The following is a 25,549-nucleotide window of genomic DNA, read 5'->3' as shown; positions in this document are numbered from 1 at the left end:
TCATGACCTAGGTTCAGTGAACACTTCAGGACATCCAGCATATGGCATCAGACATCTTGATGACACCAAACCTTGCACACTGCTGTTTAATGACCTCTTGTATTATTTTTGTCTGTTGACTTTCTAAACCCATCAAAGCAGATTACAGCCACTTACAGTGTTCATGTCTTCTGAGTCCTCTGCCCAGCTTAATACAGCAAGGAAATCACCTTATCTGTCAGATATTCACTGTACCCCAAAATCTCTCTAAAATACATTATAATCCTTCAGTTGGACTAAGAAAGGATCCCTTTTGAAAGATAATTATGCAACCTGTTTTAAACATATTTTTCATTCTTATGTACAAAAAGGATCAGGTTTTACTCATTCTATTTTGAGAGGTGTTCACTGATGTCAACGGTGTAAGGTATGAATGCCAACAGCAGGCTACCACTTTTGGTTATAAAGTTCTTCTAAAATTACTTGAAAGTGACCCAACCTAATAACGTACAGAAACTGAGCCCAGGCACTACAGGTTACACATATTTGTCAGCCATAATTCTTGATAGTCTTGCATACATATACCTGGGATGAAATTTGCTGTGGTAAATACAAATGTGTTTGTCTTGCTTTAGACAGCCGCTTCTTTTTTATTTGAAAAGACGTTTACAGCAGGATTTCCTGAGACTAGTTCTTGCATTCCCATCCTCTGTTGTTGCCCACTCTCATGTGAAGAAAAGTTAACAGGAATAAATATACATGTTAAGGTGGTAGCAAATTCAATCCTCTACCATTGCCAAGTATCATTTCACAATATGTGATTTGGATTTATTGGGACAAGGGGAAAATATAAGAAATAATTTTCTCAGCCCTTTTTGCCTGGACATATCTTTGCTCTACATGCATAATCTGTAACAACCAATTTATACTCATGAAGAAAAACTGATGCTAAAAAAATGAAAACTTTTTTAAGTAGCAGCTGATGTGCTGCTTTAGCAAAGGGGTTACTGTGAGCAGTATATTTAGTTGTTTTGTTTCCTCCTCAGAGAAGGATCACATGCTGCATTTATGCAGGAAAATTTACTGCCACCTGACTAAAATTAGATAGTCCACACTTATGTTTTGAGTTTATGTCATTATCCTGGGAATGGTGTGGGAGTTTAAATCTATAATTTCTGCATACACAGGGAAAGGCTGAGGACTATTCTGAAAAAATGCAACAGCCTTGGAAATTCAGGCCTTAGCATTTGAATCATTTTTTTACTGAACTCTTTTAAAGCATAGGTACTGGAAGGCAAAAGTGGAGGGGAGAGGAAGGACAGGTAACCAAGTATACCACATGGGTACTTAATGTATCTGGCAGCCTGCTGTTTTATCACTCTGGAGCCTTGTAATAGTATTAGCTGACACAGACGTGTGACTGTGCTTATGGGACGTCACTGCAGGGCCAAGGGACAGGCCGTGGTGGCAAAGCCCCACGGCTCCAGTGTACACGGCACGCCGCAGCTCCGACTGGGCGCTGCCTCAGCTCCTGCTACTCAGGCCTTCGGAAGGCCAGCTACTTAGAAAATAACAAAACACTCCCAGGTGTAACAACTCTGGGTAATTTTTTTATTTCCTGGGATTTCTGTTGAGAAATTTTGCTTCACTATCTTGACAAAGATTTTTTTTTTTTTTAAGCAAGCTCAGAGCCCAGAGCGTTTGTAGTCATTGGCAAAACTGTATTGGGGGGCAGGGAGGGAGGGTAGGAAGGCAACAGCAGCTCCCAGAAAGTGTACCAGCTCTCAGTAAATTAGTTGTGGGGATTTGTCAGGCAATGACAATTTTTAGTTCTAACTGTCAGGCCTCTTTTTCTACAGCAGCTCCATATACTGTAGAATATTGCACACTATCTCTGCTCCCTATGGTAGGCTGTAAATTCAGAGAGGCAGGAAGTAAATACCTAATCCAAACCCAGTGTCAGTGTTGTTTCGCTTGCACTCAACTGCACTCTGTCTTTCCAGAACTGAGCTCTTGCAGTAAGCTCATTATATAAAAAACAGTGCAAAATAATATTAAAATGTAATGCAAAATATTTCCATTTCCTTCAGATGCCTATTTCCCATCATCCTGAAAAATCAAAGAACTTTCTCACTCCCCTGATATGTCTATCTGTAAGCCTCATATCCTATTTTCAAGATCTATCATAAGCAAATTGGTTTGAACTGTGACACAAATCCATGATGATGACCCTTAAACAGCCTTAAGGATAAGTCATGAGCCTAAGGAAAACTGCTTGCTCTTTTCATTTGCTCAAACACCTGTGCCAAATTCTTAAAAGAATATTTAAAGGATGTAAGAAAGTTTTCAGAAATTCTCAAGAGGCTGGCTGACATCTTACAAAAGCAAAAGCAACTATTATCCCAGAGAGCATATAAACAGAAATCATTCATCTAAAAGCCGGATTACAGCAAGACTCCATTATGGAGCCAATTCTGGATTAGTAAAGCCCTACTTTCTCCTTATTCTATATAATTTCTCCATTTTCTTTCAGCCAATATAAAGCCAGAGTAGACCAGATACAGTGGTTACTTGCTTTTTTTTTCCATTAAATTATTAACTAAGTAGGCAAACAACAGCTGTGCATCTTTTTTTTACACACCTACAGGTGTGTTCATGTCTATGCTCATGATAATGGCTTTTCAGTAAAATTAACAAGGCAAGCCCTGTGGGACTAATTAGATTTCCTTGCACAAAACTTTGGCAGGAAGTCAGTATTTCCTCTCATTTAACATTTTGGACTCGAACTGGCTCCATTTCTGCCCAAGTCAAAATCTAGCTTAACTGTTTTTAGCCACAATAGGAATTTCAGTCCTCAACTAAGAGTCTATCTCTGATTCAGTGATTCAGTTCCCTGGACCTATCTTTTACTGTACATGGTCAGAACAATGCACTTCGTTTCAGTCCTGATCTAGTCAGAAGAGCCATGAGCAAGACAACTTGCAAAATGCAGTAAATTCTAGGTTTGTCCAGAATCAGAAAAAGATACAATTTCTGGGATTTTTCAGCTGTCAAAACATTTGCTGTTCTTCCTTCTGTCACGTGCTCTTTGATCTCTATCCACTATTCTGTTGTTTCCCTTAGCACAGTAATTTTTTTCCTCAACAAGAGGAGCAGACCCAGGTTTTCAAGTTGGAGTGAAATCTTTTCTTTCATGTTCTTCATACTGCCAGTTCAATACACAAGTGTTAAGTCCTGAGACTACATCTGATCTGAACAATCTCAAAGCTAATAAAATTATAGCAATGGGGTACAACTGAGAAAAATATAAAGCACTGTCTGCCCCTATCTTGCTCAACAGAAACAGCAATAGAAAAGTTTATGCAGACTAGCAAGCTATTCTCACAGCAGAAGGCATATTTAGAGACTGAATTAAAAATGAGCACATATGCTTTTATTCCTGGAAGTATGACATCCACAGTATTGGCAGTTTGGGACCCCGTGGAACAGATTCTTAAGCAGTTTCCACCCTTCTGGAGTACCAGATTAATTCTCCACAGATGAATATGATGTAAATATGAAACATTTGGCTCCAGCTTGAAGCAGTCAAAAGTGATTTGTGGACTATCCCACCAGCACTCCAGCATGCTCTGAGCTACCTTATTATTCCTGTCAGCAAACCCTCAGATGGCCAATGCCAAAAGCTTCTGCTTCCTCCCCTACAATGCAGCATTGTAAACCATTAGTGAGATACTCAGAAAAAAAACAAAACAAACCCCCCAAAAATCAATTAACTATACCAGTTTAATTTCAGACTGTGTCACTGAAACAAAGTCAAACACCTCAGGGGATGGAGGACCTCTCTGTACTCTCAGTATTTAAAGTTCTGCATCAGCTGTGACAAGGAGCTTTGAGAAAAGCCATGATCAGCAACAACAGCATGTAGGTGTGCTGCTTACATAGTGTACTTGCAATGTATTTTTTGAGTAATAACTGAGGAGAAGAAACTATTATTTTCATTGCCAGCACATGCTTTGATCTATAAAAATACCCTACTAGCTACTTCTGGATAGGGCAGATTCATTTCCTAATCTGACTGCACAACAGAAAGCTTGAATATTACATTCGTGATAGAAATAAGGCACTGGAAAAATGACCAGGCTATGTGGTCACTAGTCTTATCAGAGAGCATTAGTATATATATGAGAATGCATTTTGGAATTTTGTCCCTTAGGCATAACTTATATTTTATGGCATTGCCACAATATCTTTGTTCTAATTTTCTCCATGGTGTGGTAAAAACATTTTTGAATTATTTTCTATTTCTGTTCCTACAAAGACCATTTAAGACCAGTGCTATTCTCCTGATTAGAATTCAACATATTCTGGGTTAGTTCTTTGAAACTGGAATTTTATCTTAAAGACAGATGAATTACAAAATCTATCACATCTGTATGAAACTATCAATAGAACGGAGTTTGGATTACAAAAAGTGCTGTATCTCATCTCTGTTTCACCAAACCAATCACTGTAGTCAAATGCTAAATTTTAAGAGATGACTTGCAGTTAGGTACATGCTTAACTGCAAGTTATCTCTTAAAATTTAGCATACTAACAACATGTACAAAATAACAAGTAACATAACAGGATGAAAGAAGAAGGTATTCCCTATTGATTCTGTAGGCAATGTGATAATGAAATTTTATATTCATTGTCATAGTTTTGTAGACAGTTTCTAAGAAGTGTCAGTTTCTAAGAAGTGACGTGTTGTTTGTACGTCACCACATTTACTGCTTTAGCATTATAATGCTGCAGCTGGCAAGAAGGAACTTCGTGTGACTAGCTGCAAACTTTTTCTTCAGATGGAAAGGACAGTTTAAAATTTAAAAAACAAAAAACCAAAAACCAAGGCATTGCTTTTGCTGTGTTCTGATACCTGGCTACATTTCTGTGGAGCAGAGTTTGTTCACTGCTGGGTGCTTACGTAAAACATTGTAGCACATTAGATGATGGCTATCTTCGGGATACTCCAGTTTCTTTGCAGAACAAACTGAAGATGTTTGCAAAGAACTCTCAAAGCTTTGTGCCAAATCAAGCTATTTCCTGTCAGCATTTTGGAAAAGCTTCAGCTTCCATCCAAACAGAAGAGAAGGTGAGAAGCTATGCAGCAAACTGACCTTGCTGCCTCACGGGATGAGAAAATTTAAAGGTTGTTTGAGCTAATGCAGTAAATGTGGAGCAGGACAACAAAACCTGTTTTGCCTCCCCTTTCTCCTCCCACTGGTGAAGTCAAGCATGCTGCTTTTAAGCTTTGGAGAGCTGTATTTGATGATGCTGGAAGACAACTTTGCAGATCCTTACCCATGCCATGCAGGTGCTCTGCCTGAGGTCCATCCTGCTGAATGAAGGTGCCTACCTGAGACTTGAATTTCTCCTACAGTCAGTGGAGAAGGACATGTTACCTAAGGCTTCTCTTAATCCCACTGAGCCTCTGTTTTTCCTGTCTATGAGACAGAGCTGGAGGCAACCAGACTACTGATTCAGGCACCTTGGTTTGGTTGCTGGAGGCAAACAGGATGAATCCTTAGCTCTCTTGCAACAGGACTGTGTCTGAAGAGCCAGTTCAGCTCCAAATATAAAGACCCCTACTGACATGAAGGAGGGCTGAATTCAATCTTAGGCTGCTGCAGACTTTGCATTTAGCAATATTGCAGAGTAATCCAACCAAGTCAACTTTTCTAAAATGCCTGGAATGCCTCAAAATCAGTACCTGAAAGATTTTGACACCTAAGTAAAATTCAATTAATGTAAAACACTTCAGGGTGAGTTTAGATGGTTCTCCTCTTCCCTGCTATTCTTTACATTTTTTTACAAGTGAATAAAAAACAAACCTTGGAAAAAACACTCCCTCTACATAATTCTATTTCAGCAGCAACTGAAAAACTTGAGTAACAGGAGTTCAGCTACGAAGCACTTACGGAAGAAGTATTACAAAGTGGGACACCTTGGGATTTATGTTAAAAACATTTCTGAAAGAATTGCTTATGTTTTTTCTTCTTATCCATAAGATAAGTGCTAGAAACTGCTGACAAGGATTATATCGGAATATATACATATACACACATACAAACACAGACATATATATATATACATAAACATATGTGTAAAAAGACAGCATTCACTCATGGTTTGAAAGCTGGACACAAAGGGAACACAGGGCTTGTGTCAGGGCAGGGCTGTCTCTTGTCTCCTGGGCTGGGGCTCAGGGGCCCACCAGTGAGAGGCAGATCAGGGTGCTGGTCAGGTCACCCACCCAAAAGCTGCAGAACTGAGAGTGTGTTACTACTCTACTTCTGGTGTTGCTGTAGGAAACCTCTCATGCCTCCTATAGCTCTTTTGTGTTCAGAAATTATATGTAGAATCTCATTTTTGGCTCTATATAATGACTATGGGCATTGTAAGATTGCAAAATACTGGTGAATGAGATCACTCCCATCACTTGAGCTGCTGACACTTGAAATGCTCTTTTGATTCCCCTTTTATTTGCACAAGTTGTAGACTAAAGAGCCAGACACCATAAGATTTTCTCTCACACAGATTGTCCTATTTCCTATTGTTAGAGAAACCAAACCACCACATATTGTGTCAAGTGACATTTCTTAAATGCCGTAAAATAAAGGTAAAAACATTTATTTTCTTTTTTAGATTGATACCTTGATTTTTATTTCATTGCAGTAAAATCCTTAAGTCTACTGGGTAGTAAATATTCCCTTACTAACCCTTCTAAAAATCTCTATACAAGGACTAAAATTTTCACCAAACATTTGATTCTAAAGGACAAACAACTGAGATTATTTTTCTTTAGCAGATTTCCTAATCACATACTGTCTTTTCTTCCCTCAGTATATAATGAAGTTCTCTAACCACTGCCATATTTCATTATCTCTAGACTTCTGAAAGAGAATTTTTATTACATCAGTGCCAAAAATTCGAAGCACAAGAATTCAGATATGAAAAATACAAGTTCTCCTTACAGTATTTCAACTGTTGCCCAATTTTTACTCAAAGGATTTATCATATTCTAAGTAAAGTAAAAAAAATACAAGTTTTATTGATGAAAAGATTTTGAAAACTGTGAGGTGTACCTCCGGGTACAGGGAATGAGGGGGGCAATTACTGGACTGTCACATACTCTCCAGGCTTCAACTAGTTCTCCATGGTTGTCAGACTGTATCCATCTGTCTGAGAAACTGCAGGGGTGGAAGCAAAGGGGTAATCGCCTTCCAAAGGAATCTTGGTGGTTAGCTAATCCCTAATAAAATCTGCATCTGTAGGACAGAACAAGCACTACTGCACAGTGCAACAAAGAAGGCTTCCATATCAGCCTTGTCTGAAAGCAGAGCTGACGTAAGACGCTCCCTAGCATGCGCTTGCTCAATATTTGCTTTGCACAAGGACTATGATTAATGAAGGCTCATTTCTTTGCTATTTGCCAGTGATTCACACTAGCACTCAAAAGAAAAAAACCATTCTCCTTTATTTCTCAATGCCAACATATTCTGGCCTTGAGAAAGCCTAGTAGTTAAATGCTTTCAAGCCACAAAAATTCCCAAAACAACAAAACGCAACAAAAACAAAGCCCTGAAAATGCAGCAGACTCAAAAGATCAAAACCTGGCTTTACTGAAGAAAAACAACATTATCTTGTGTGGATCCAACAGTGTGGAGGAGACGGTAACCAGCTGTCCAGGAGCGGAGCAGCATCACCTTCTGCAGTGTTGGACACGGATTCCAGCTGCGCTTTGTCACAGACCTTGGAACAAGGGGAGCTGCTGTCATGTGCAGAGGCAGGGAGGCACACATGTTCCATTTTTCTTGACATTTCCCATGGGTGTCTTTTCATAACTACATTTCTGCTAATTAACTTCACCTCGGAGTTGGGCAGGGCAATTCAGCCCCTTCAGGCTGCAGAGTGACAAGGAGCCCTTACAGTCACACACCTTGTTTGATCAACTCTTTGGGTATGAACAGCACAAGGACACAGACTTACTAAACAAACTCAATCAAGGGAAATAGCACTGTTTACCAGGAACAAGTAAGCAAACACACACCTCAGCTAAGGGGTCATTTGACCTTCAAATACACAAAATGCACCCAGCAGTGCCCTCTCACTCAGAAAACTCCCACCACCATGCAGTGGTGGGGATGTGAAAAAGGAGTTATGAGTTTTCCCATAGATGAAAATGTCCATGCTAGGGCACAGCAACAACTCTCCCAACTCTTTATCTTTATCTAGGAAGCACCCAATGCCAGGGAAAGAGTACAAAAGGGAGTATCTCATAAGGTCTAAACATTTGCTCTTTATATCACACCTTAGCATGTGTTTTTTGTATTTGCCGTCTGCTTGATTATCTTCAGCTTTCCACAATCCCTGTCTGGACCCAGGTGGAGCAGCAGATAGAAGAGCTATAGGGTTTCATTCTTTCTGTTTAGATCAGGGATTGTGGGTTCTTCCTGATAGTCTGAGCTCTTCACTCGTAAAGTATAGGAATTTTACTCCAGTGGGAAACTTCCTCTGTCATTCATACACACCTTGGACCTTTATATTACAGGATTTCTTTCCATCAAAGCTCTGAAACACATCTAATTTTTATAAAGTCTTCAGTTAACTTTTTTGTGATACAGAGGAATAACTAAATCATGTTAAGTGAAGACTTTATCTAAGTTTACCTCCCACATCAATTCTGTCTTTCAGAATGCCCAGTTCAGACATTTTCTGAGCCATACAGGAGCAAGAAATTGGAACCAGGTAAGGAAAAAATGAAGAAAAGTTAATTCACAGAAGATTTATACACGTTGTCTAAGAAAATGCCCGGCATGATGAAACCCTTCAGCAGCCCAGCTGGAGTGCTCCAGTGGCACCAACTACTGTACCATGTTGCTGCTCCATGCCATTTGCTGCATCCAGGTTTTCCCCCCTCCTCTCCATCACCTGCTCAGCTTGTGAGGTCTCTGGGATAGCACACAGCAGTTCTCTACTGCCTGTTGCAGCTCTAGTGTAATGAAGATGAATTGTGAGCACGAGTCACAGGGAATAGGAAAGAAATGTCTCCATTCAGACAGCAGCTGCAGGACAGGTCCAACAAGTTATTTACTGCACTGAATGTCAAAACTGTTGTCTTGACTGAATACACAACAGCCTTAGTCCTTCCCTTGTCTACTTGCAATAAACTGTGTTTCTTCTCTTTTACAACATGCTAAAAAAATTTGGAAGACACAGAACTCCTATGATGGAACTTCATGGAGAAATCAAGTATCCCTGAGGGTGCTGGTGCCTCCACAATGCACAGCAACAATGAGGCTGTCAGCGTGGCCCTGCAACCAAGTTAATAATTTTTGCCTCTTACCAAGGTGAATTAATATGACAGCAGCACCAAAGGGTGATCAAACAATCTAGCTGCCAGTCCTGGGCTAGAGCAGCTGGAATTAATTTAGCAATTTTTGCCCTGCAACCCATTTCAGAATCTGGAGGAAGCTGCCTGTACCCACTATAAACTCTAGTTTTCCAAAGTGTACTGGAAGTGCAGGCCAATTGCAGCATCTCATAGGAGATATTTAATATTCGTTTACCAAAGCTGAAAGACCAGGTTGGTATTAAGAATCAATGACTATGGATAAATATCCAAAGCAAAATCTGGATGCATTTGAAGACTTTCTTACTCTTTTATCTCAGCTCCTAGCATTTATTTTTGTTTTTCCACCCACAAAGTCTTTTATATTGACTGAAATTAAATATTAATTCACTTTTCAAGCTACACTGTAGAAATCTGATCAAAGGCAAATGGTTACTATAATAAGTAGTAGTTACATTCTGTAAGAATAGAGTAATTTAGAAATTTTCTTCTAAACTACAGCACTGAACTAAACATGTCAAAAGACTCTGGGACCGACTGACATGAACAACATTACATGGACATTAACACCATTACATGGACACACCCACAATAAATTTGCTAAAATAGCTTATTTTCCATTAAAAGGAGTAGAAACAAGGCAGCTGAGTCTCTTAGGCTTGTAAGCTTTTAAATCTCTGCCAGCATTATTAGATGAGAATAATATTTAATTGCTAATGGTATGGGAGGATAAACTCTACCTGCTCTAAATCTAAAATATTTAAGACCAAATTTCCACAGAAAGAAAAGGTGTTCCAGATGAAGGGGGCTGTATAAGACATGAAAGATCTGGATCCAGCTTCCCACTTCGTCACTTTCTGGGGAACCTTAAAGCAGATGCAGTGAACCTCAGGTCCACATTTGTACAACAGGGCTTCTCTGCTCTGTCAAGTGATTGTAAATCTCAGAACACTTCAATATTACAAGGAACTCGGTACTAAAACAATGACATTAGGGACAGATGAGAACATACATCTACTTGTCTGCATTTAATTTGTAAGCAAGGCTCATTAGCTTTGCTCCTCACATACAACGGAATGCTCCTGCTTTCTTTAATAGATGCATTTTCACTCCAGAGGTAAGCTTGTGGCACTAAATCTTTACTAGAAGTGATTTACACAACAAAAAAGCTGAGAATATTCTCAAGCACAATGTATACCCCTCCCTGGGGAGCCTCAGTTTTGGGTTGGTGTGGTGACATGCTGGTGTGACTGAGCACAGCACCTCCCTTTGCACGGTAATTTTTGTATGTGTACACCCAACACACACGCAGAGAAGCTGTCAGTAAACAGGCGGGAACAGCTGTCCCCAGCTTAGTTTAAAATTCTGACCTACACAGTTGGAGAAAACACTGCTTTGCTTTCACAGAAGGAATACTCTCACTCACAAGTAGATTAGTCAGACCTCCTCTCTCTGGAGATGGCTGTCACTAGACTAAAGTTCCTTGCTATGAATTAAGAAATGGCAAACTGAGGAGCCTTTGTATGGCCACTACTTTGACTGAAAGGTCTGGCAGTAGAAACAAATGTTATTTGAGATATCATGCTAAGGATTTTAAAAAAGAAAGGAGTAATAATGCCATGGCTTTCAGGAACGAAAACCCTAATATGCATTAGGATTTCAACACATGTAGATACTTGGTGATTATATTTCTCTTATTCCCTACCTTGTCCTTGGTCTTCTTTTCTGATGATCTCTTCTAGCCTTAGGGAAATTATCTGGTGACTTGGACTGCCTGGTTTTTTGGGGGTTTTTTATGCATCCTTACCATAAGAAATAAAGTCAGCTGTGCAGCTGACATTAGGTTACTTATACAGGTTTCAATTTAATTATCTAAATGGCATGTGTTATTCCAGCTAAAATGCATCTTGCTCCTGATACAGATTTTCTGCCTTTGACCCACAATAAGCCAGCCAGAGACTCTGCTCTGTCCCCAAAGCCGCTTGTCCCCAAAACAGGCTGCAGCCCAGCTTCCCCCAAAGTGAGGCCTTGTGCAGAGCCCTCCACTTGCCCAGTGCTGTTCTCTGGTGAGGCTTCATGAAGCACCAGCTGCAGTGCAGAGGCTGAGCTCTCATTATCACCAAGCCTGGTGGCCTTGAGGGTTTCTTATGGTCAAAGGACAGTATGGAGATACACACTATTGTGCAGAAGAACCAGTGTGCACTTGCACAACTTGGGACTACAGATCTTGTGTGGAAGGGGAAGAAAAGACTGCTTTTGCAGTTCAGATACAACCTGGCTCTGGGCTTTATATGTTCATTTTGATCTATTATCTTACTCCCATTTTTTTAGAGTACTGTAAATCTCCTTTAACAACTGTGTTTCAAAATTGTACCCTTAAGCCTAGGATTTCTACCTTATCTATGACAACTGACCAAACAATGAATGCCAAAGTCTTTGACATCAGTGAATAAATTTATCAGCATTTTTCATCCACAGAGAAATGCACCTTCTTTTTCTCTTATGCTCTAGATCAGTGTTAAATCAGTGCACACCAGAGCCAATTGTTGGTTGCCCTTCTTCTATAAACAAGGAGATCTCACATGACTCAGGTGAACATCCCTCTGGAGAAGGTTGCATTCTACAGAAGTTTTAAAACAATAGTTATGGTGATATTAAAAAATAAGCATTAAGCAAAAATGTAAAAATGTTGTGAGATTCTTCTGTTTAGACCTAAAGAAAACAGAACGACTTGCTTGACTTCTGATTGACTCCTTCACACATGCATAATAGGAAAAGAAAACTAGTTTTAGATGGGTGGGAAAGGAAAAGGAGAAATCCAGTTAAAAATCTCCATTCTTCGTTTGAGTTTTACTTATGTACCTCTCTGCAGGTTCAGTATAACTTCTGTGCCCAGAGGTGATGTTTGTCTATGGCACAGCACTGAAGAACTGTTCCTCCGTCCATCGTTACATGGTTGGAACAAGGAACCGCTGCCACGTGTGCTCCTGCAGCAAACTGATCTGCCACAGGGATCCACGATTAGCACGTGCCTTTGCATTGCTCCTCCTTGCAGGACCACACTTGAGTTCAGCCTAGCTCCTAAGGGATATCACTCCTTTGCAACTGAAATACAAGAAAAGGTTCAGAGCTCTTGAAGGTTTTCTTCCCATCTTCCTTTTTAAAAACGGAAGGGGCAAAGGCATCACAGAGATTTGCAGTTGTGCCTCCTGCTCGCAGGGACCGGAGTTCTCCTGCTGTTTGCACGCTGGCTTTCAGCTTGACTTCACAAGCAGGAGACATCTGTGCCTGCACCGTGCCCTTTCCAGCTGCACCCTGCCTTTCCAGTAAAGCCCTGGGGAAGGATGCCTCCATGGAAGACTGGCAGCAGCAAAACCCCGCTGGTAACTGCGATCTCTTAACCACTTCTCTGTCACACACAGCCTCCTTCTCAGGAACATGGGCTTAGGTAGGGGTTGGGTTTTGGTTTTAAATCCAGTTAGAGAGGAAACTGATGCTGGATTTATAAATGCTGAAGTTACACTAATGTGAATGCATTATTGCTGAAATGTGTCAGACACGTCAGCAGAGATTCAGTGCCATAATGGATATTTCTAAGATTAGGTTTTTCCTTTCAATTTCATACCCGCCAAAACTAAAAAAAATATTTTCAATTAACAACAGAAATCAGTCTGAGAGGGGACACCTGTGAGTCAGACATAGCAGCTCTCACCATGAAAGCATCTCATCATCATCAAAGGAAATTAATTTGCTTTCATAAAAGACGAATATTTCAGAAGAGCTTATTCTTCACACAGACATTGCTAACATCAGTTACACAATATTGTAATAAGACTTGTCCCACCATTCCATGTTAACAAGTACTAAGAATGCTTCCAAAAGAGAACATCTATCCCCCATCTACTCCCTCTGTAATACGCTCATCAAGCAAATTATTTTTCAGTCCAAGAGCTCTCATCTCTGTCAGCTACTCTAATTAAAAGACCCTCTCTTCAACACTTATTTCATCCAAAACTACGCATACAAGTACGTAGCAAATTGTGTTGATTCTTCCTAAATTCAACAGACTGAAAAAACACTGAAAAGCTAAGAGGAATTATTCACCATTTCACTATTACTGGAGCACCCACAGCATTTTGAGTAAATTTTTTCATATGTAGTTTAGAATTAAATCCATGAACACCAACCTCACCATCAGGCAGAAAAATATATCAATCTAAAATTCAGATTACAATAAATTAGTATCAGGTTCACTGAAGCATGTATTAAGATTGATCTCAGTCATCTGTCCATTCTACTTCAATTTTTAAAAAAGGCTGTAGGGTTCAGTGAAACAGGACCGGCCTCATACCTATGTACTCTTTCCATATTACGTATTTCACCTTTTGTGCTAAATGCTGGAAGCAATGTCCTGAAGAACTTTGAAGTCAGTGTTACGACTGAATTCAGGGGCACTAACAAAATTTTTCTGTGCTATCATCTCACAAAATGTAGCTGTATGCATACATACACAGAGCACAGACCAAGATACTTTTGAAACAGTTTTTTCAAATGTCATTTAATTCCACAAAAGAATTTATATCAAAATTTTTAAAAGACAATATATGAAAATACAAAAGCTTAGTGAAAGTAATAGAAATGGAAATGAGTTCCCAGTTCTTCTCAGAATAAGCCTGTAACACATTTATCAGTCTGAAAAAGAACTGCCTTACCTACCTTATTTTAGCAATATCCACTGTTCTTCAGAAAAACCTCCCCCAAAGCCAAACACTCTGGTAGATACTTCAGTAAAACAGAATAGACAGGTCACCCAAAGATACTTCAGTAAGCAATCCAAAAGGAGGCTACAGTGCTTGGGGTAGAAACTCTGTGAATGTGAGTTTGTAAACAAAGCTTGATGTTATTTTTGTCTGTCACCAAAATCCAACTGATTGAAAGAATACAAAAAATGGAACCATCTCAGGAGTTAGCCAAAAATACCATTCCCGAGATTACATGAAATCACAGCAAGCTTTACTGTCCCAAAGCATGTCAGCAGCAATCCCTTCCAAGGGGGCATTCTGCAAGTGGCCAGTGATACCTGAAACTGTCACTGCAACTTGGCTGTCCTTGGGATAGCTCTGGCCTGTGCCATACCTGAGCTATTTAAAGCAATGTCTAACCCTTGTGGTTGCATCAGGAGGGACCCAGTGAAAGATGACTGAAGATACTGAACCCTGGATAACAAATGTGCCCCAGTGTTCCACAACGAAACTGCTGCCTTGGAAAGGAAAATTCCCCCTTTAAGAGCTGTTTTGTGAAGAACTTTGCTCCTTTTGGACTTTCAATCACCTTACCTAGCCTCTGAAATAGAGACTAGGACTAGGAGAGAATAGCTTAGAAAATCTTGGAAGGTTTTTTTATTAGTTTGGTGAAGCTCTAGTTTTTAGGCAGGAGCTTAGGGGAGCACAACATCATTTCCCAAAAGCAGCAGGCATAAAAGATTTTCAGTGAGGAATGAGCTTGAGCCTCAGAGATCAGTTAACACCAAACTCAGGAGTTCACCCTGCCATTCAGATAAAAATTTCCTCAGACTTCAGGTTTGCATCCCATGGCTCCTGTCTTCCCCTGCATTTTAGAAGAAATCCTGTATGAATATTTATTACAAGTAGCTACACGATGATTTGAAAATTCAGTGAATATAATTCAGGCAGTTTGTAGGCACTTACATACTGAAAGAAAACCACTGCTCTGATTGCTTCAGCCATCTCACACATCTTCTGAATGTGCAATACTGTGAGCATATTTTTTTTTTTTTTTAAAGGCTCAGCTGTCAATATTGTATATACTTACACATAGTATATACATAGGATAAGCCCCCACAAACCCAAACACTCATTTTGGAAATAAAGTCTAGTTGGTAATATTCAGACTTAAGGGTTACAGTGCCAAAGTAAGCATGCTCTTCAAAGACAACTTGCCTCCTCCCACTGCTGCTCCAAAACACTAGAAGAGCTGTCTCAGGTATGGTATGTGGAGTACAGGTATTGACTCACTCATAATGCCATAACACTCATGTGGAAAGGATACTGCATGCTTATAGATGACTTAAAATGTAGAACTGTTTTCTGAGTCCCACCCAGTGCAAATCTAATGCACTTATCCCACCTGAAACCCTGGCCCTATTGCATGCTTCTCCGAAAAGAGAACAACCAAGGCATGTTAAGAGCAGACTGTGGCAGCTTCATATAAAGACTGTGCTGGGATACTGTTTGAATCTCAAAGTCACTTTGAAACAGCTGTGCCACTAGCTTGTTTTCAATATTTCCCCAAAGGACCTGGGGTTTAGTACTATGCGTCAAATATTCACATATCTTCATCAAATAGAAAACTCATGAGTCTGCCATATGTCATGATAAGTACCACATTTTTTTCCTGAAATAAATAACATGCAACAGTTTGTTTGGCTTCCCAGTCACTTGGGAGCAATTCTTTGTTCTTTTACATTGTGCAACAAAATCAGAGACCCAAACAAAGGCCAGTTTGCAGGGGAACATATAGATTTGTTTTGCCTCTCAGCTCTAAAAGCCAGACAGAGCCTGTTTATCTAGACAATAAGATGCAGCCCTTTGCATCCCATAGATTTGGTCTGGATAATGCTTCATCATTTAATTTACTAGTGCATCTCTCTGACATCTGATTCCTTCCAAACATCTTATGTGAGAGAAAACAATACACTGGCAGCTGCTTATAAAAACATGGAACGGAAATGCAACATTTTTAGGACATATGATCTGCCTCTGGGTGAAGGGAAGGGCACAACAGCCTGGTCTGTCCACTCAAGCATTACACAGCTTAAGTGACATGTCACAGCTGAAAATCCAGCTCGTGAGATGCCTCTGATTTTGCAGGGGGCATGCTGTAATGCCCAAAACATCACCCTCCTAACCAGAAATACTGCAGTACATATTTTAAAAGATATATGCCAGTGATGCTACTCTATACTCAATAGATGGCAACAGCATAAAAAAAGGATATGATCAGTGGTAAAAGAAGCTGTTGTTGAAGAGTAAAATTGCTCTCCTGAATTAAGGACACAAAGTGCTGGGCAAAATTGGAATAATGCTTTCTATTCATTATGGCAAAGGATAGCTGTTCTCATGCAGATTGTACCTGCTGGTAAATCACTGTAATATCATATATTCCAAATCCTAGTAGGTTTCTCTGTGCAAGAGTGAGGAGGGAGGAGACTCCGACACAAGAGCTACTGTGTGATTCTGTGAATGGTGTCACAAGCGCAGGCACATTCTATTCATTACTTTAAAACTTTGTTTTGCAAAATGTTACCAATTAGATCTTGTTACCAAATATGAAACATGGATTTCTCCAATTTTTAAAATGATTATTATTGCCTTTTTCCCCCTTTAACCAGACTCATCACGAATCCCCTTTGATTTTCCTTAATGTAACCATAAAACCAGAGTCAGTGAAGCCCCTTATCACAGCTACAGAAGTAAAGTTCTCGCCCCTCTGTTCATACATGGAATAGGGATATTCCCTAGTGCCAGTGCTTGATGCCAGTGATGGACTGCCTGAATATGAGTCACTGCAGCTTTGCCCTTGGCACTGCTTTCACAACTTCTGCATCTGTTTTACTGAGAATTAAGTGCCAATAATAAGCAGATCGGTTCAAAGGACGTTCTACTGATTCCAACAGTAGTTTTTAGTGAGGTTTTTTAATAAGTTTGCACACCGCTGATAAAATCTCAGGGCTGGAGGGAACCCGTATGTAACTGAGGTCCTAAACACCTCCAGAGAAGACAGATCAGATGGTAGCTGTATTTCCATGACACTTAAACTGACCAAAATTGCTGAATCATGGGTTACATGATACTTCATATAAGAAGTATAAAGAAGGTAAATAATCTTTTAATGACCAGCTCAGCAGTGAGCATACATAAGTTCTTCAAACAAAATCAATTAACTACTGCCAGTCTTCTTTGTTCCTTGATATAATATCTATTGAAAAAGCAATAAATTCACTTATCTTTCAAGACATTAAAACACTTGAGTTATTAAATATGAATGACTAGGATCCAATATAATCTCCTTGTCTTACAGTCACATTGACTGACTTTATCATTTGGCACAAGAAATAACTTCACCTTAAAAGCACAGAATGGTAATGAGTGTCCTCAGCAGAAACAATTGTGAGATGAAGATACTTATTTATTACCAGTGACCATTCTCTGTGCTTTACCATAACTTATTTTCAGCAGACAAATTTCTATAATGTATTGGGAGTGACAATGTAAATGATATTATTCCTGGTAATCCATTTGGAAAAAGCTTTGTGACAAGATCACCCCCAAAAATAAATTGAAACCAGAGGTCAAACAGAAGCTCAAGCCACATATCAGCTAGAAAAGAACACTTATCTCCAATTAATATCATGCCCTGAGGTATAGGATATATAATACAAAAACTTGTGGGAATTAAACTAACACAAAAGCTGTTCCTCTCACTTTAAAAAAGATACAGTGTTAATTCTGTATCATCTTCATCCTTGGTCTACAATTAGATGGCAAAGCACATGAGGTATAAGCTTTGTGTGGAGAAATAGTCACAAAATCTGGATGACACAGAATGTGTAAACCTAAACTAAGAAGAGGACATTGGCAAGAAAAGCATTTTGTTCGTATAACATGAAGGATGCGAACGTAACCAAATGTATTTCTTTCACATGAACACTTTAAGATCTTCATGCAAACATTCAGCTGCTGACAGACAGTTTGCTGATGTGTGATAGCTCTTCTTCACAACATGCCAATCAGCTAAGTTTTGCTAAAGTCCTTTGAGCGTATACGGTTACCTTCAACCCAAAAGGAACAAGTAGCATACCATTAATTAGGGTTCACCACTGAATGAACAGTGACAGGCCAGGAGATAATTTATAAGGACTTGCAAAGGAATAATGAAATGTCCTATATGATACTCTGTTCTGTTCTGGTCATGTGTAATGACTCTGCTTACTTCCACACACCCTAAGACCACTCTTAAACTGCTCTACACAGTTTAAGGCATGAGAGTCAGTGTTAATTATACGTAAGACAGACTTGTGGAAAATAAGAATCAGATCCTTCATGTAAAATAGGTGTGCCCTCTCTTGGCAAGTCATTGTGGCAAGCCTAGCCATATACACTTGTAGCTAAATAAATACCAGTGGTCTAAAGCTCCTCTTTTGTGCTCCTGCTTTTTTTCCCCCCAAAGGAGTTTTTTCACATAAGAGATTAGTTACTCAATACAGCACACAAAGTCCTCACAATTTCCAGTTAGGCTTGGGATAATTATACCTTCTATAATCCACAATCCACTAGTTAGCTGATAAATTAGTGTGCTTTTTACAAAGAAGTAATAGTCATGTTACAGTTTGTAATGCAAACCAAAAAAAAAAAAGCCCGGAAACCAACCCCAAGAAAAACAGAAATCACCAAAATAAAATAAGGACAAATCAGCCACGCATTGAAACAAACAGAATTAACAAAGAACACTTTCAACCCTATCAGGTTTCACTTTAAATAAAGCAAACCCCATACTGCAGAAACACAAAGGCCAATATTTTACCCTTCTGTGTATGAACATCAACAGGGGTTATGAAAAAATTTAAGGACAGAATGTGACTGACTAGTAATTTTTTAAATTACTTTGTACTACCTTTTATACTTGATCAGTTAGTAGTCACACTGAGCTTGAAGCAAATATTCATGTGAGAAAGAATGACTTGCACAATAAAGAACTGTAGAATCAATCACAATCAATTACATTCTAGTTGTATTCAAAGGGACAACATGGAATATGAAATACCAATTGAAAAATCTGAGTGCCATTTGTTGATAATGTTACTGTAAAGTAATTAAAATACTTTTGTAGATGAAAGGTCATTAAACCACTATCAGATATCTTTAAGATCTTTGTTACTCCTGGATATTCCACTTATTTCTTATTTCAGTCACTCTATATTTATAGTAAAACATCGTCACTAGAAACATTCCATATTTATTTAGGATTTAGCCCAAATGAGTTCCACCAGGATTAAAAAAACTGGGAGAAAAGGATCAGGCTTTTGGACCCAATAAACAATAGTGAAAGGAAGAGCTCGTGCATTAACATTACATGTATGGGTTCATTTGATTCATGGTCATTCCAAAGTAAGGCTCCTTTGATTCTGAGTGCAGTGCATAGAACAATATAACTTTGACATAGTTAATAGGTGTCAGCTCAGCTAGCTGCTCTCTTAACATGCAAGTTCAACAGGGTGCTGAACCATAAACACGTAATCCAGCTGCACAAAGTTCACATCTACTGAAGTCAATGCTCATTCTGGTATCTGCTGAGGACTTTTATACTACTGACAGGTTGGTCAGAGCTGCTGCTTCACTAAGGAGGCTGTTATAGGTCCAGCAACTGCACATAAAAGACTAAATGAAGGCTGGCAGTATAAATAAAATAACTTCCTTTTTTAAAGACAGTTTTCACAAACTACTGGTTACCCAGTAAGTATAAATGAATGCCTGGTCTAAAAACTCAGATGTTACTCTGGACCAGAGAATACCAGACTCATGCAAAACTTTGTGGTTTGGGGACCAGGCTTTAGGACTTCTCTGGGATGTAGAATATGCAAAATTCTTGTCCTTCATAAATCCCAGCACACTCTTCTCATTCATAGCACTGTACATGTCTGAAATGGCTGGACTTCTGGACGTATTTATGTAATTCCACTTAAAAAGCTTATGAATGAGAATACTGGAAAATGAAGGTAAATCCTGTTTTCCTCAGCTGAAACGTCTACTGAATTCACAAAGATCTTTCCTGGGGTGAGGACTAAGCAAGAACTGCTGTGCCTCTAATATGGTAATTGGTGACTGAGGTGCACATCTGTATTTACTGAAATTTAAAAAACTCACATAGTAAAGTGTGCCTATACTGTGCAACAGTACTTGACCTATAATATTCCTTTTTTTACTAGCTAAACAAAATCTCTTGCCACACATTCTTCTTGCTTTCTCCTATTTACTTTTTATTTATTTACTATTTATTTATTTTACAGATCCTGTAAAATACCTGCTGCTCATTCACTGTCACCTTGCTCTGTTTCACCTTGCTCTGTTTCACCTTGCTGTAAGTGAAGTCAATAGCAAAACTTTACTGACCTCAAAAGGTGCAGGATTTGTCCTGAGATGCCTAATCCAAAGCAGGACTCCCTCTTAATTCAGTAAGCTTTGGATCAGACCTAGAAGGGATCTTAGCAGAATCAAGAAGTGGCAAGACACAGTCACATATCAAAATCACATCCGAGTGTTTATCTCACATTTCTAATCTTTGATGTGAGAGGGATTAAAAAGCAAGCTGTTCCTGTCTGTTGCTTGGATGCTACACAGGATCTGAATGACTGAACAAGCATTTGGAGGATAGCTTTGCACATTCATAGGGTTTCATTTCTTCAAAAGGGAGCTAATATTTGAATTAGAGGCTTATGGTAGTATTTCCTCACTTGGTTCCCAACTGGCCACTGTCAAAATCCCACCATCCTTTCTACTCCTACAGAGGAAAGAAGATGGTTGTGTCTCTTGTCTCAGGACAAACTAGCAACTTATTTGACCAAACACAAAATAAAAAATCTAAAAGAGGTGTTATCTAAATGCTTCAGATAAAACCTTGCCACAGATCTTAATGCAGTCTGTTTCAAAGTGCATCCAACTGATGCCACCATGTCTTTTTTTATGTTACCCAAGTTCAAATGTGTTTTTTCTCTCCTTCATGTCATTCAGCCAACTTTCTGTAGCTGTCTGAGTTGCCATGGGCATATCTGACTATAATTTGGCTCATATATGTATTTACAGACTGAAGGTGACAAGAAAGAGAAACTGAGTGCATGTATTATGGTGACTTCTAGCTACCAGAACCACAGAAACCACATCAAATGGCACTAACTTAGACAAAAGGTAATTGAAATAATGAAAACCATTACAACATGTATACAAGTGCAATGTGAAACTCCCTGTAGCAAGAAGGAATAGATCTGTAACACTGAATCAAATTAGGGGATGAGGGGAAAAGGAAATAAAAAGGTAAAAAGTAATTATTTAGACATCTTGGGAAATTAAAGAAACAACCACTTTCATCTGCAAAACCTGAGGAGAAATCTGCTTGGAGTGGCCAAAGGGGTATTTTCTTAAAAGCTCAGAGTCAGCCTAAGTCCTTTTAAGCAAATTCATGATGGGGCACTGTTAAGTCATAAGAACAGTTTGGTGAATGGCAAGCACTCATACAAGTTTAACTATCCTATATTTCTGCATTTATTCAGCATGCAAATGAATGAAAGCAAGTCACAGGCAAAGAATCTAAAAATCAGTACATTACTTTTGTTTTATTCATCTGCTTCATCTTACTGTGTTGACTCCTACCTAGTCTTAGGAAAACACTCATTAAGCATATGTCTCAAGCCCTAGAGAAGCAACTGCCTTCGTTTTTGTACATATATATATATATATATATATGAAAGAGAAAATATTTCACAAACAAATCTGCCTGCTGGATGTTTCTGAGGCAGTGTCCACAACCAGGTGATCTCCCAGGTCACGTGAAGTGTGTTTCAGCTTTGTGGCTCACACAGGAGACCGTCCTCCCCATATCCCTCACGAGAGGTCTGTTATGGAACACAGGAACACACTGGTGATGTTTCAAGGCGTGCAGGACTGAGAAGCTGATCCCTGAGTCCTGCAGCCAGTGCAGCAGCTGTGTCACAGAAGGGCTGGCGAGGGCTGATGGATGTTAGCTTGCACCAGGGGATCACGGTGTGTAACACGGCCTCCCTGAACCCTTTTTGGCAAAACTTATGCCCATCTGCTTCCCCTCTGCTCTTTCTCCTGGAGAGGAACATATGGCCCAGAATACGTATCTTGGAAGCAGAAAATGTATTCATGCAGTTTTCTAAAATATTCTGAATACTTTCATTTTTCTCCTATAAGCTTTTATTCCAGTTGGAAACCTTAAAATCTGGCACTTTTTTTTTTTTTTTAAAGTAACATCCTTGCTTAAAAAGTTGGGTATCTCACAATGAAAAATCTAAAAAATTGTGTATTGTACCTCAATAGTAAGAGTTGCTATTGCAAGAAAAATCTTTGCTAGAATTCTCATTTTTTTGTCCATTGCACCATCATATCTTAATACTTACCTTAGTCCAAGAGCATTGCATCCAATAACAAACAGCAACAGAAGGAAATAAAGCCACAATTAAGCTGAACATGAACACCTAAACATCAAACACTTTCATTTTCAGTCATTCAAACTGGAGATGAGCTTCCAAAATTTACCTCACATTAATTAGTGCCTCACATCACAAACAGAACAACTAAGTTCCTCAAGATGCAAGAAAATCTTTATTTTAAATAGCAGTACCAACATCTGTGCATGCAGTCCCACTTCCACAACAAGGGTAAACTTTTCCATTGTATCAGTGAGACTTCAGCCAACTTGCCTGTTTGAAGACAGCAGAACTGGAACCAGGATTCATCTGAATTTGTTCTCATTTCTGACTGAATATATATAAATTTTACACATATATATTTGTGTGTGTGTGTGTCTATAAATGCATAGAATATATACTTGTTTATATACATATACCTGTATACACATAAATATGCATACATATAAATATATACATGTATATATATGCATTAATATTTAGTATTTTTATACAAAACACTCTAATCCTTGGTTGCAAAAATGTAGCATAAGAGAAAACATGCTATAGTAAAACCATGCCAGACCAGCTGTTGACTCTGATAGCCTATCCAGCACAACCTCCCAAACACTGACATACCACCTATGCAGTGCATGTAACAGGCCAAGCAATACTGAAAAGGGTGTTTCTCATAACCAGGTGGTTTCTAACAAACAAGTAGATCTGGCTGTATTTTCATTGAAGTGTTTAATATGGAGTCCATTAAGAATTACACAGATGCTTCTGATCACATACAGCAAAAGCAAAGTACAACAGTTGCCTAAAAACAACTGAACTCAACAGGGTTCCTTCTGCTGATTTCAGTGGCATTTAGGACAGATTTGGGTGTTTTCACTTAATGATATGTAGGTTTTTAGATTCTTCTTTTCTCTAAATACTTTAGTGGAAGTTGTTGATTCCTGCAAGCCAGATGCATGGGTCATGAAACCATTTGCTACTGTCTTTGTATTAAGCCTATTGTTTATCCTACCTTTGCTGCAACAGATGAGTTGGGTTTCTCCAGCAAGTCCCAAAGCTTCTTCCTTTTCTCTGGGCAGCAGGTGTTATCAAACTCTTCCCCTTCTCTCTCTCGCATTGTCTCTGCCTCTCTCCTCAGTTCCTCATTCATTTGCTCTTTCTTTTGATGGTATCTTGCCTGGCAGCAAGATTCTAAATATATTTCATCAATCCCCCAGTAATCAAGCTCCTGGCCAAAAGAGAGAGCACACATTTCTTCCATCATATGTAGTTTCCCTGTCCTGTAGAAATTCAAAATGGAAGTAAAAGCCCCAGGGTGTCGATCAAAAAAATACTCATTTTCATTTAGATTATAGTCATCACATACTTCTAGCAGAGATTCATGGGTATTGCAGTCTCTGAGCTTTCCTAATCGTGTCCTTGGAAGTCTGTCCAAAGTCCTCCACAGCACTTCATGGTTGAGTCCACCGACATTTATTTTAACTCTCCGCGAGCAGGCTTTGCTCCTAATGATCTCCACTGGTTCCGGAGGGAGAGAAAGGGTGGACCTTGAAGACTTTTTGGTGATCCCTGGTGGAGCCTTCTCAGCCATTCTGAAAAAGATGAAGTTCTAACACCAGAGTCTGTACGAAAATGAGCTTGGAGACTATGAATATTTGGGCAGAGTCCTCTTCAGACAGACAGCTCCATTCCTGAAGCTAAAAAAGAAAAAAAATTAGAATATTGCCATGTACAATGCATCCCCCAATCTCTCTCTCTCTCTTTCTCCCTCCCTCTCTCTCTCCATACTTTCATAAGCCGATGAAAGTTTAATTATTGCAATTTGCCCTCTTTATAGTGATACTCTTTGTGGTAATACCCAGAACCACTGGAACAACTGGAACAGCTAAGAGCACTATGTTTAAGCAAAGGAAAAACTCACTGGAATTTCTGTATTTGTGAAAGTCAGCTGTGAAAATCTGTACAATGGACTTGGGTTTGTTTTTCTTTTTTTAAGAATCAGTTTCTGATGCAACTCTGTTAGCTTAATCTGATTACTTACCATTTAATGTGTGAGGTGTGCAAATGCAAAGATTGTAGGGATATCTATAAGTAAAGACAGAGGCTAGTCTCTCTTTTATTGAAAAATTCAAATTTGGGAGATACTGAAACAGAGTAAAACAATTGCAGCATATCAAAATCTCCAAACCAAACTTCTTCCCTCTTTGACCCAGCTTAAGTCTTAGTTTGCTGTATTATTTCATGGATAAATGTTATTCAACAAACAATTCATCTACCATCCTAAGAAGCTGTATTTTTTTAGCACCAGGCAGCATTTATTTCTTAACAAAGGAGTCAAAAGAATCCTAACTCTTTTGTGCCCAACTGAGCAGTACTACACATTGCATAGGCAAGGGCTGTGCATACTGCTCTCTGGATCCTCTGAAAGGTTCTTCTCTGCCCCACTGTTCACCCGTTAAATTGCTGCAGACATGACTGCATGACAGCAATCAGCAACCTCAGATTCAATAATCCTCACTCACTGTGCCTAGTGCTTCAGTGAACTCTGAAGTGCAGCTGTTTGTCACCAAATTTGGAATACCGGAAGGAAACCCACCCACCAGCTCTACTGCTGTCAACTGTCAGACACAGCCTTACTTAAATATTAACCTAGCAATAGTATTGTGGCCCAAAGAATGCTTAGACAAGAATTGGAAAGTCCTCCTTAGTAATTTCCCAGAGCTGACATTTCCTCCTCCTGTTCTCTGCAAATCAACAATGCAGCAATCTGGGGGTTTTTTGTTTGCTTGGTTTGTTTTGCTCGAAGTAAAATAAGTCCAGCATATAAAAGAATTTGATGTGTACAAGAATTTGATCCTCTTTCAAGAGTAAGCATGAAAGTTGTGCTGGGAGGGATTGCTACCTATAAATACATCAAGAGTAAATACCTGGGAGGGGTT

At 39.2% G+C, this 25,549-nt stretch overlaps 1 protein-coding gene across 1 annotated transcript in view; it reads right to left on the bottom strand.

Annotated features, from left to right (window-relative positions):
- The window catches only part of KCNB2 (potassium voltage-gated channel subfamily B member 2), a gene marked incomplete at both ends in the record, with an annotated part of 165,182 nt that extends 140,981 nt beyond the window's left edge, over nt 1-24,201 (bottom strand). The window contains one exon of the mRNA XM_082284397.1: nt 23,623-24,201. Within this exon, the coding sequence (XP_082140523.1) occupies nt 23,623-24,201 (579 nt within the window). The remainder of the gene's footprint in view (nt 1-23,622) is intronic.
- Between the last annotated feature and the right edge of the window lie 1,348 nt (nt 24,202-25,549).

Source organism: Coloeus monedula (genome assembly GCF_965178545.1).
Source record: "Coloeus monedula genome assembly, chromosome: 1".
Taxonomy (NCBI): Eukaryota; Metazoa; Chordata; class Aves; order Passeriformes; family Corvidae; genus Coloeus; species Coloeus monedula.
The sequence above is the reverse complement of the archived record's forward strand: the minus strand, read 5'-3'. Positions and strand labels throughout refer to the sequence as shown.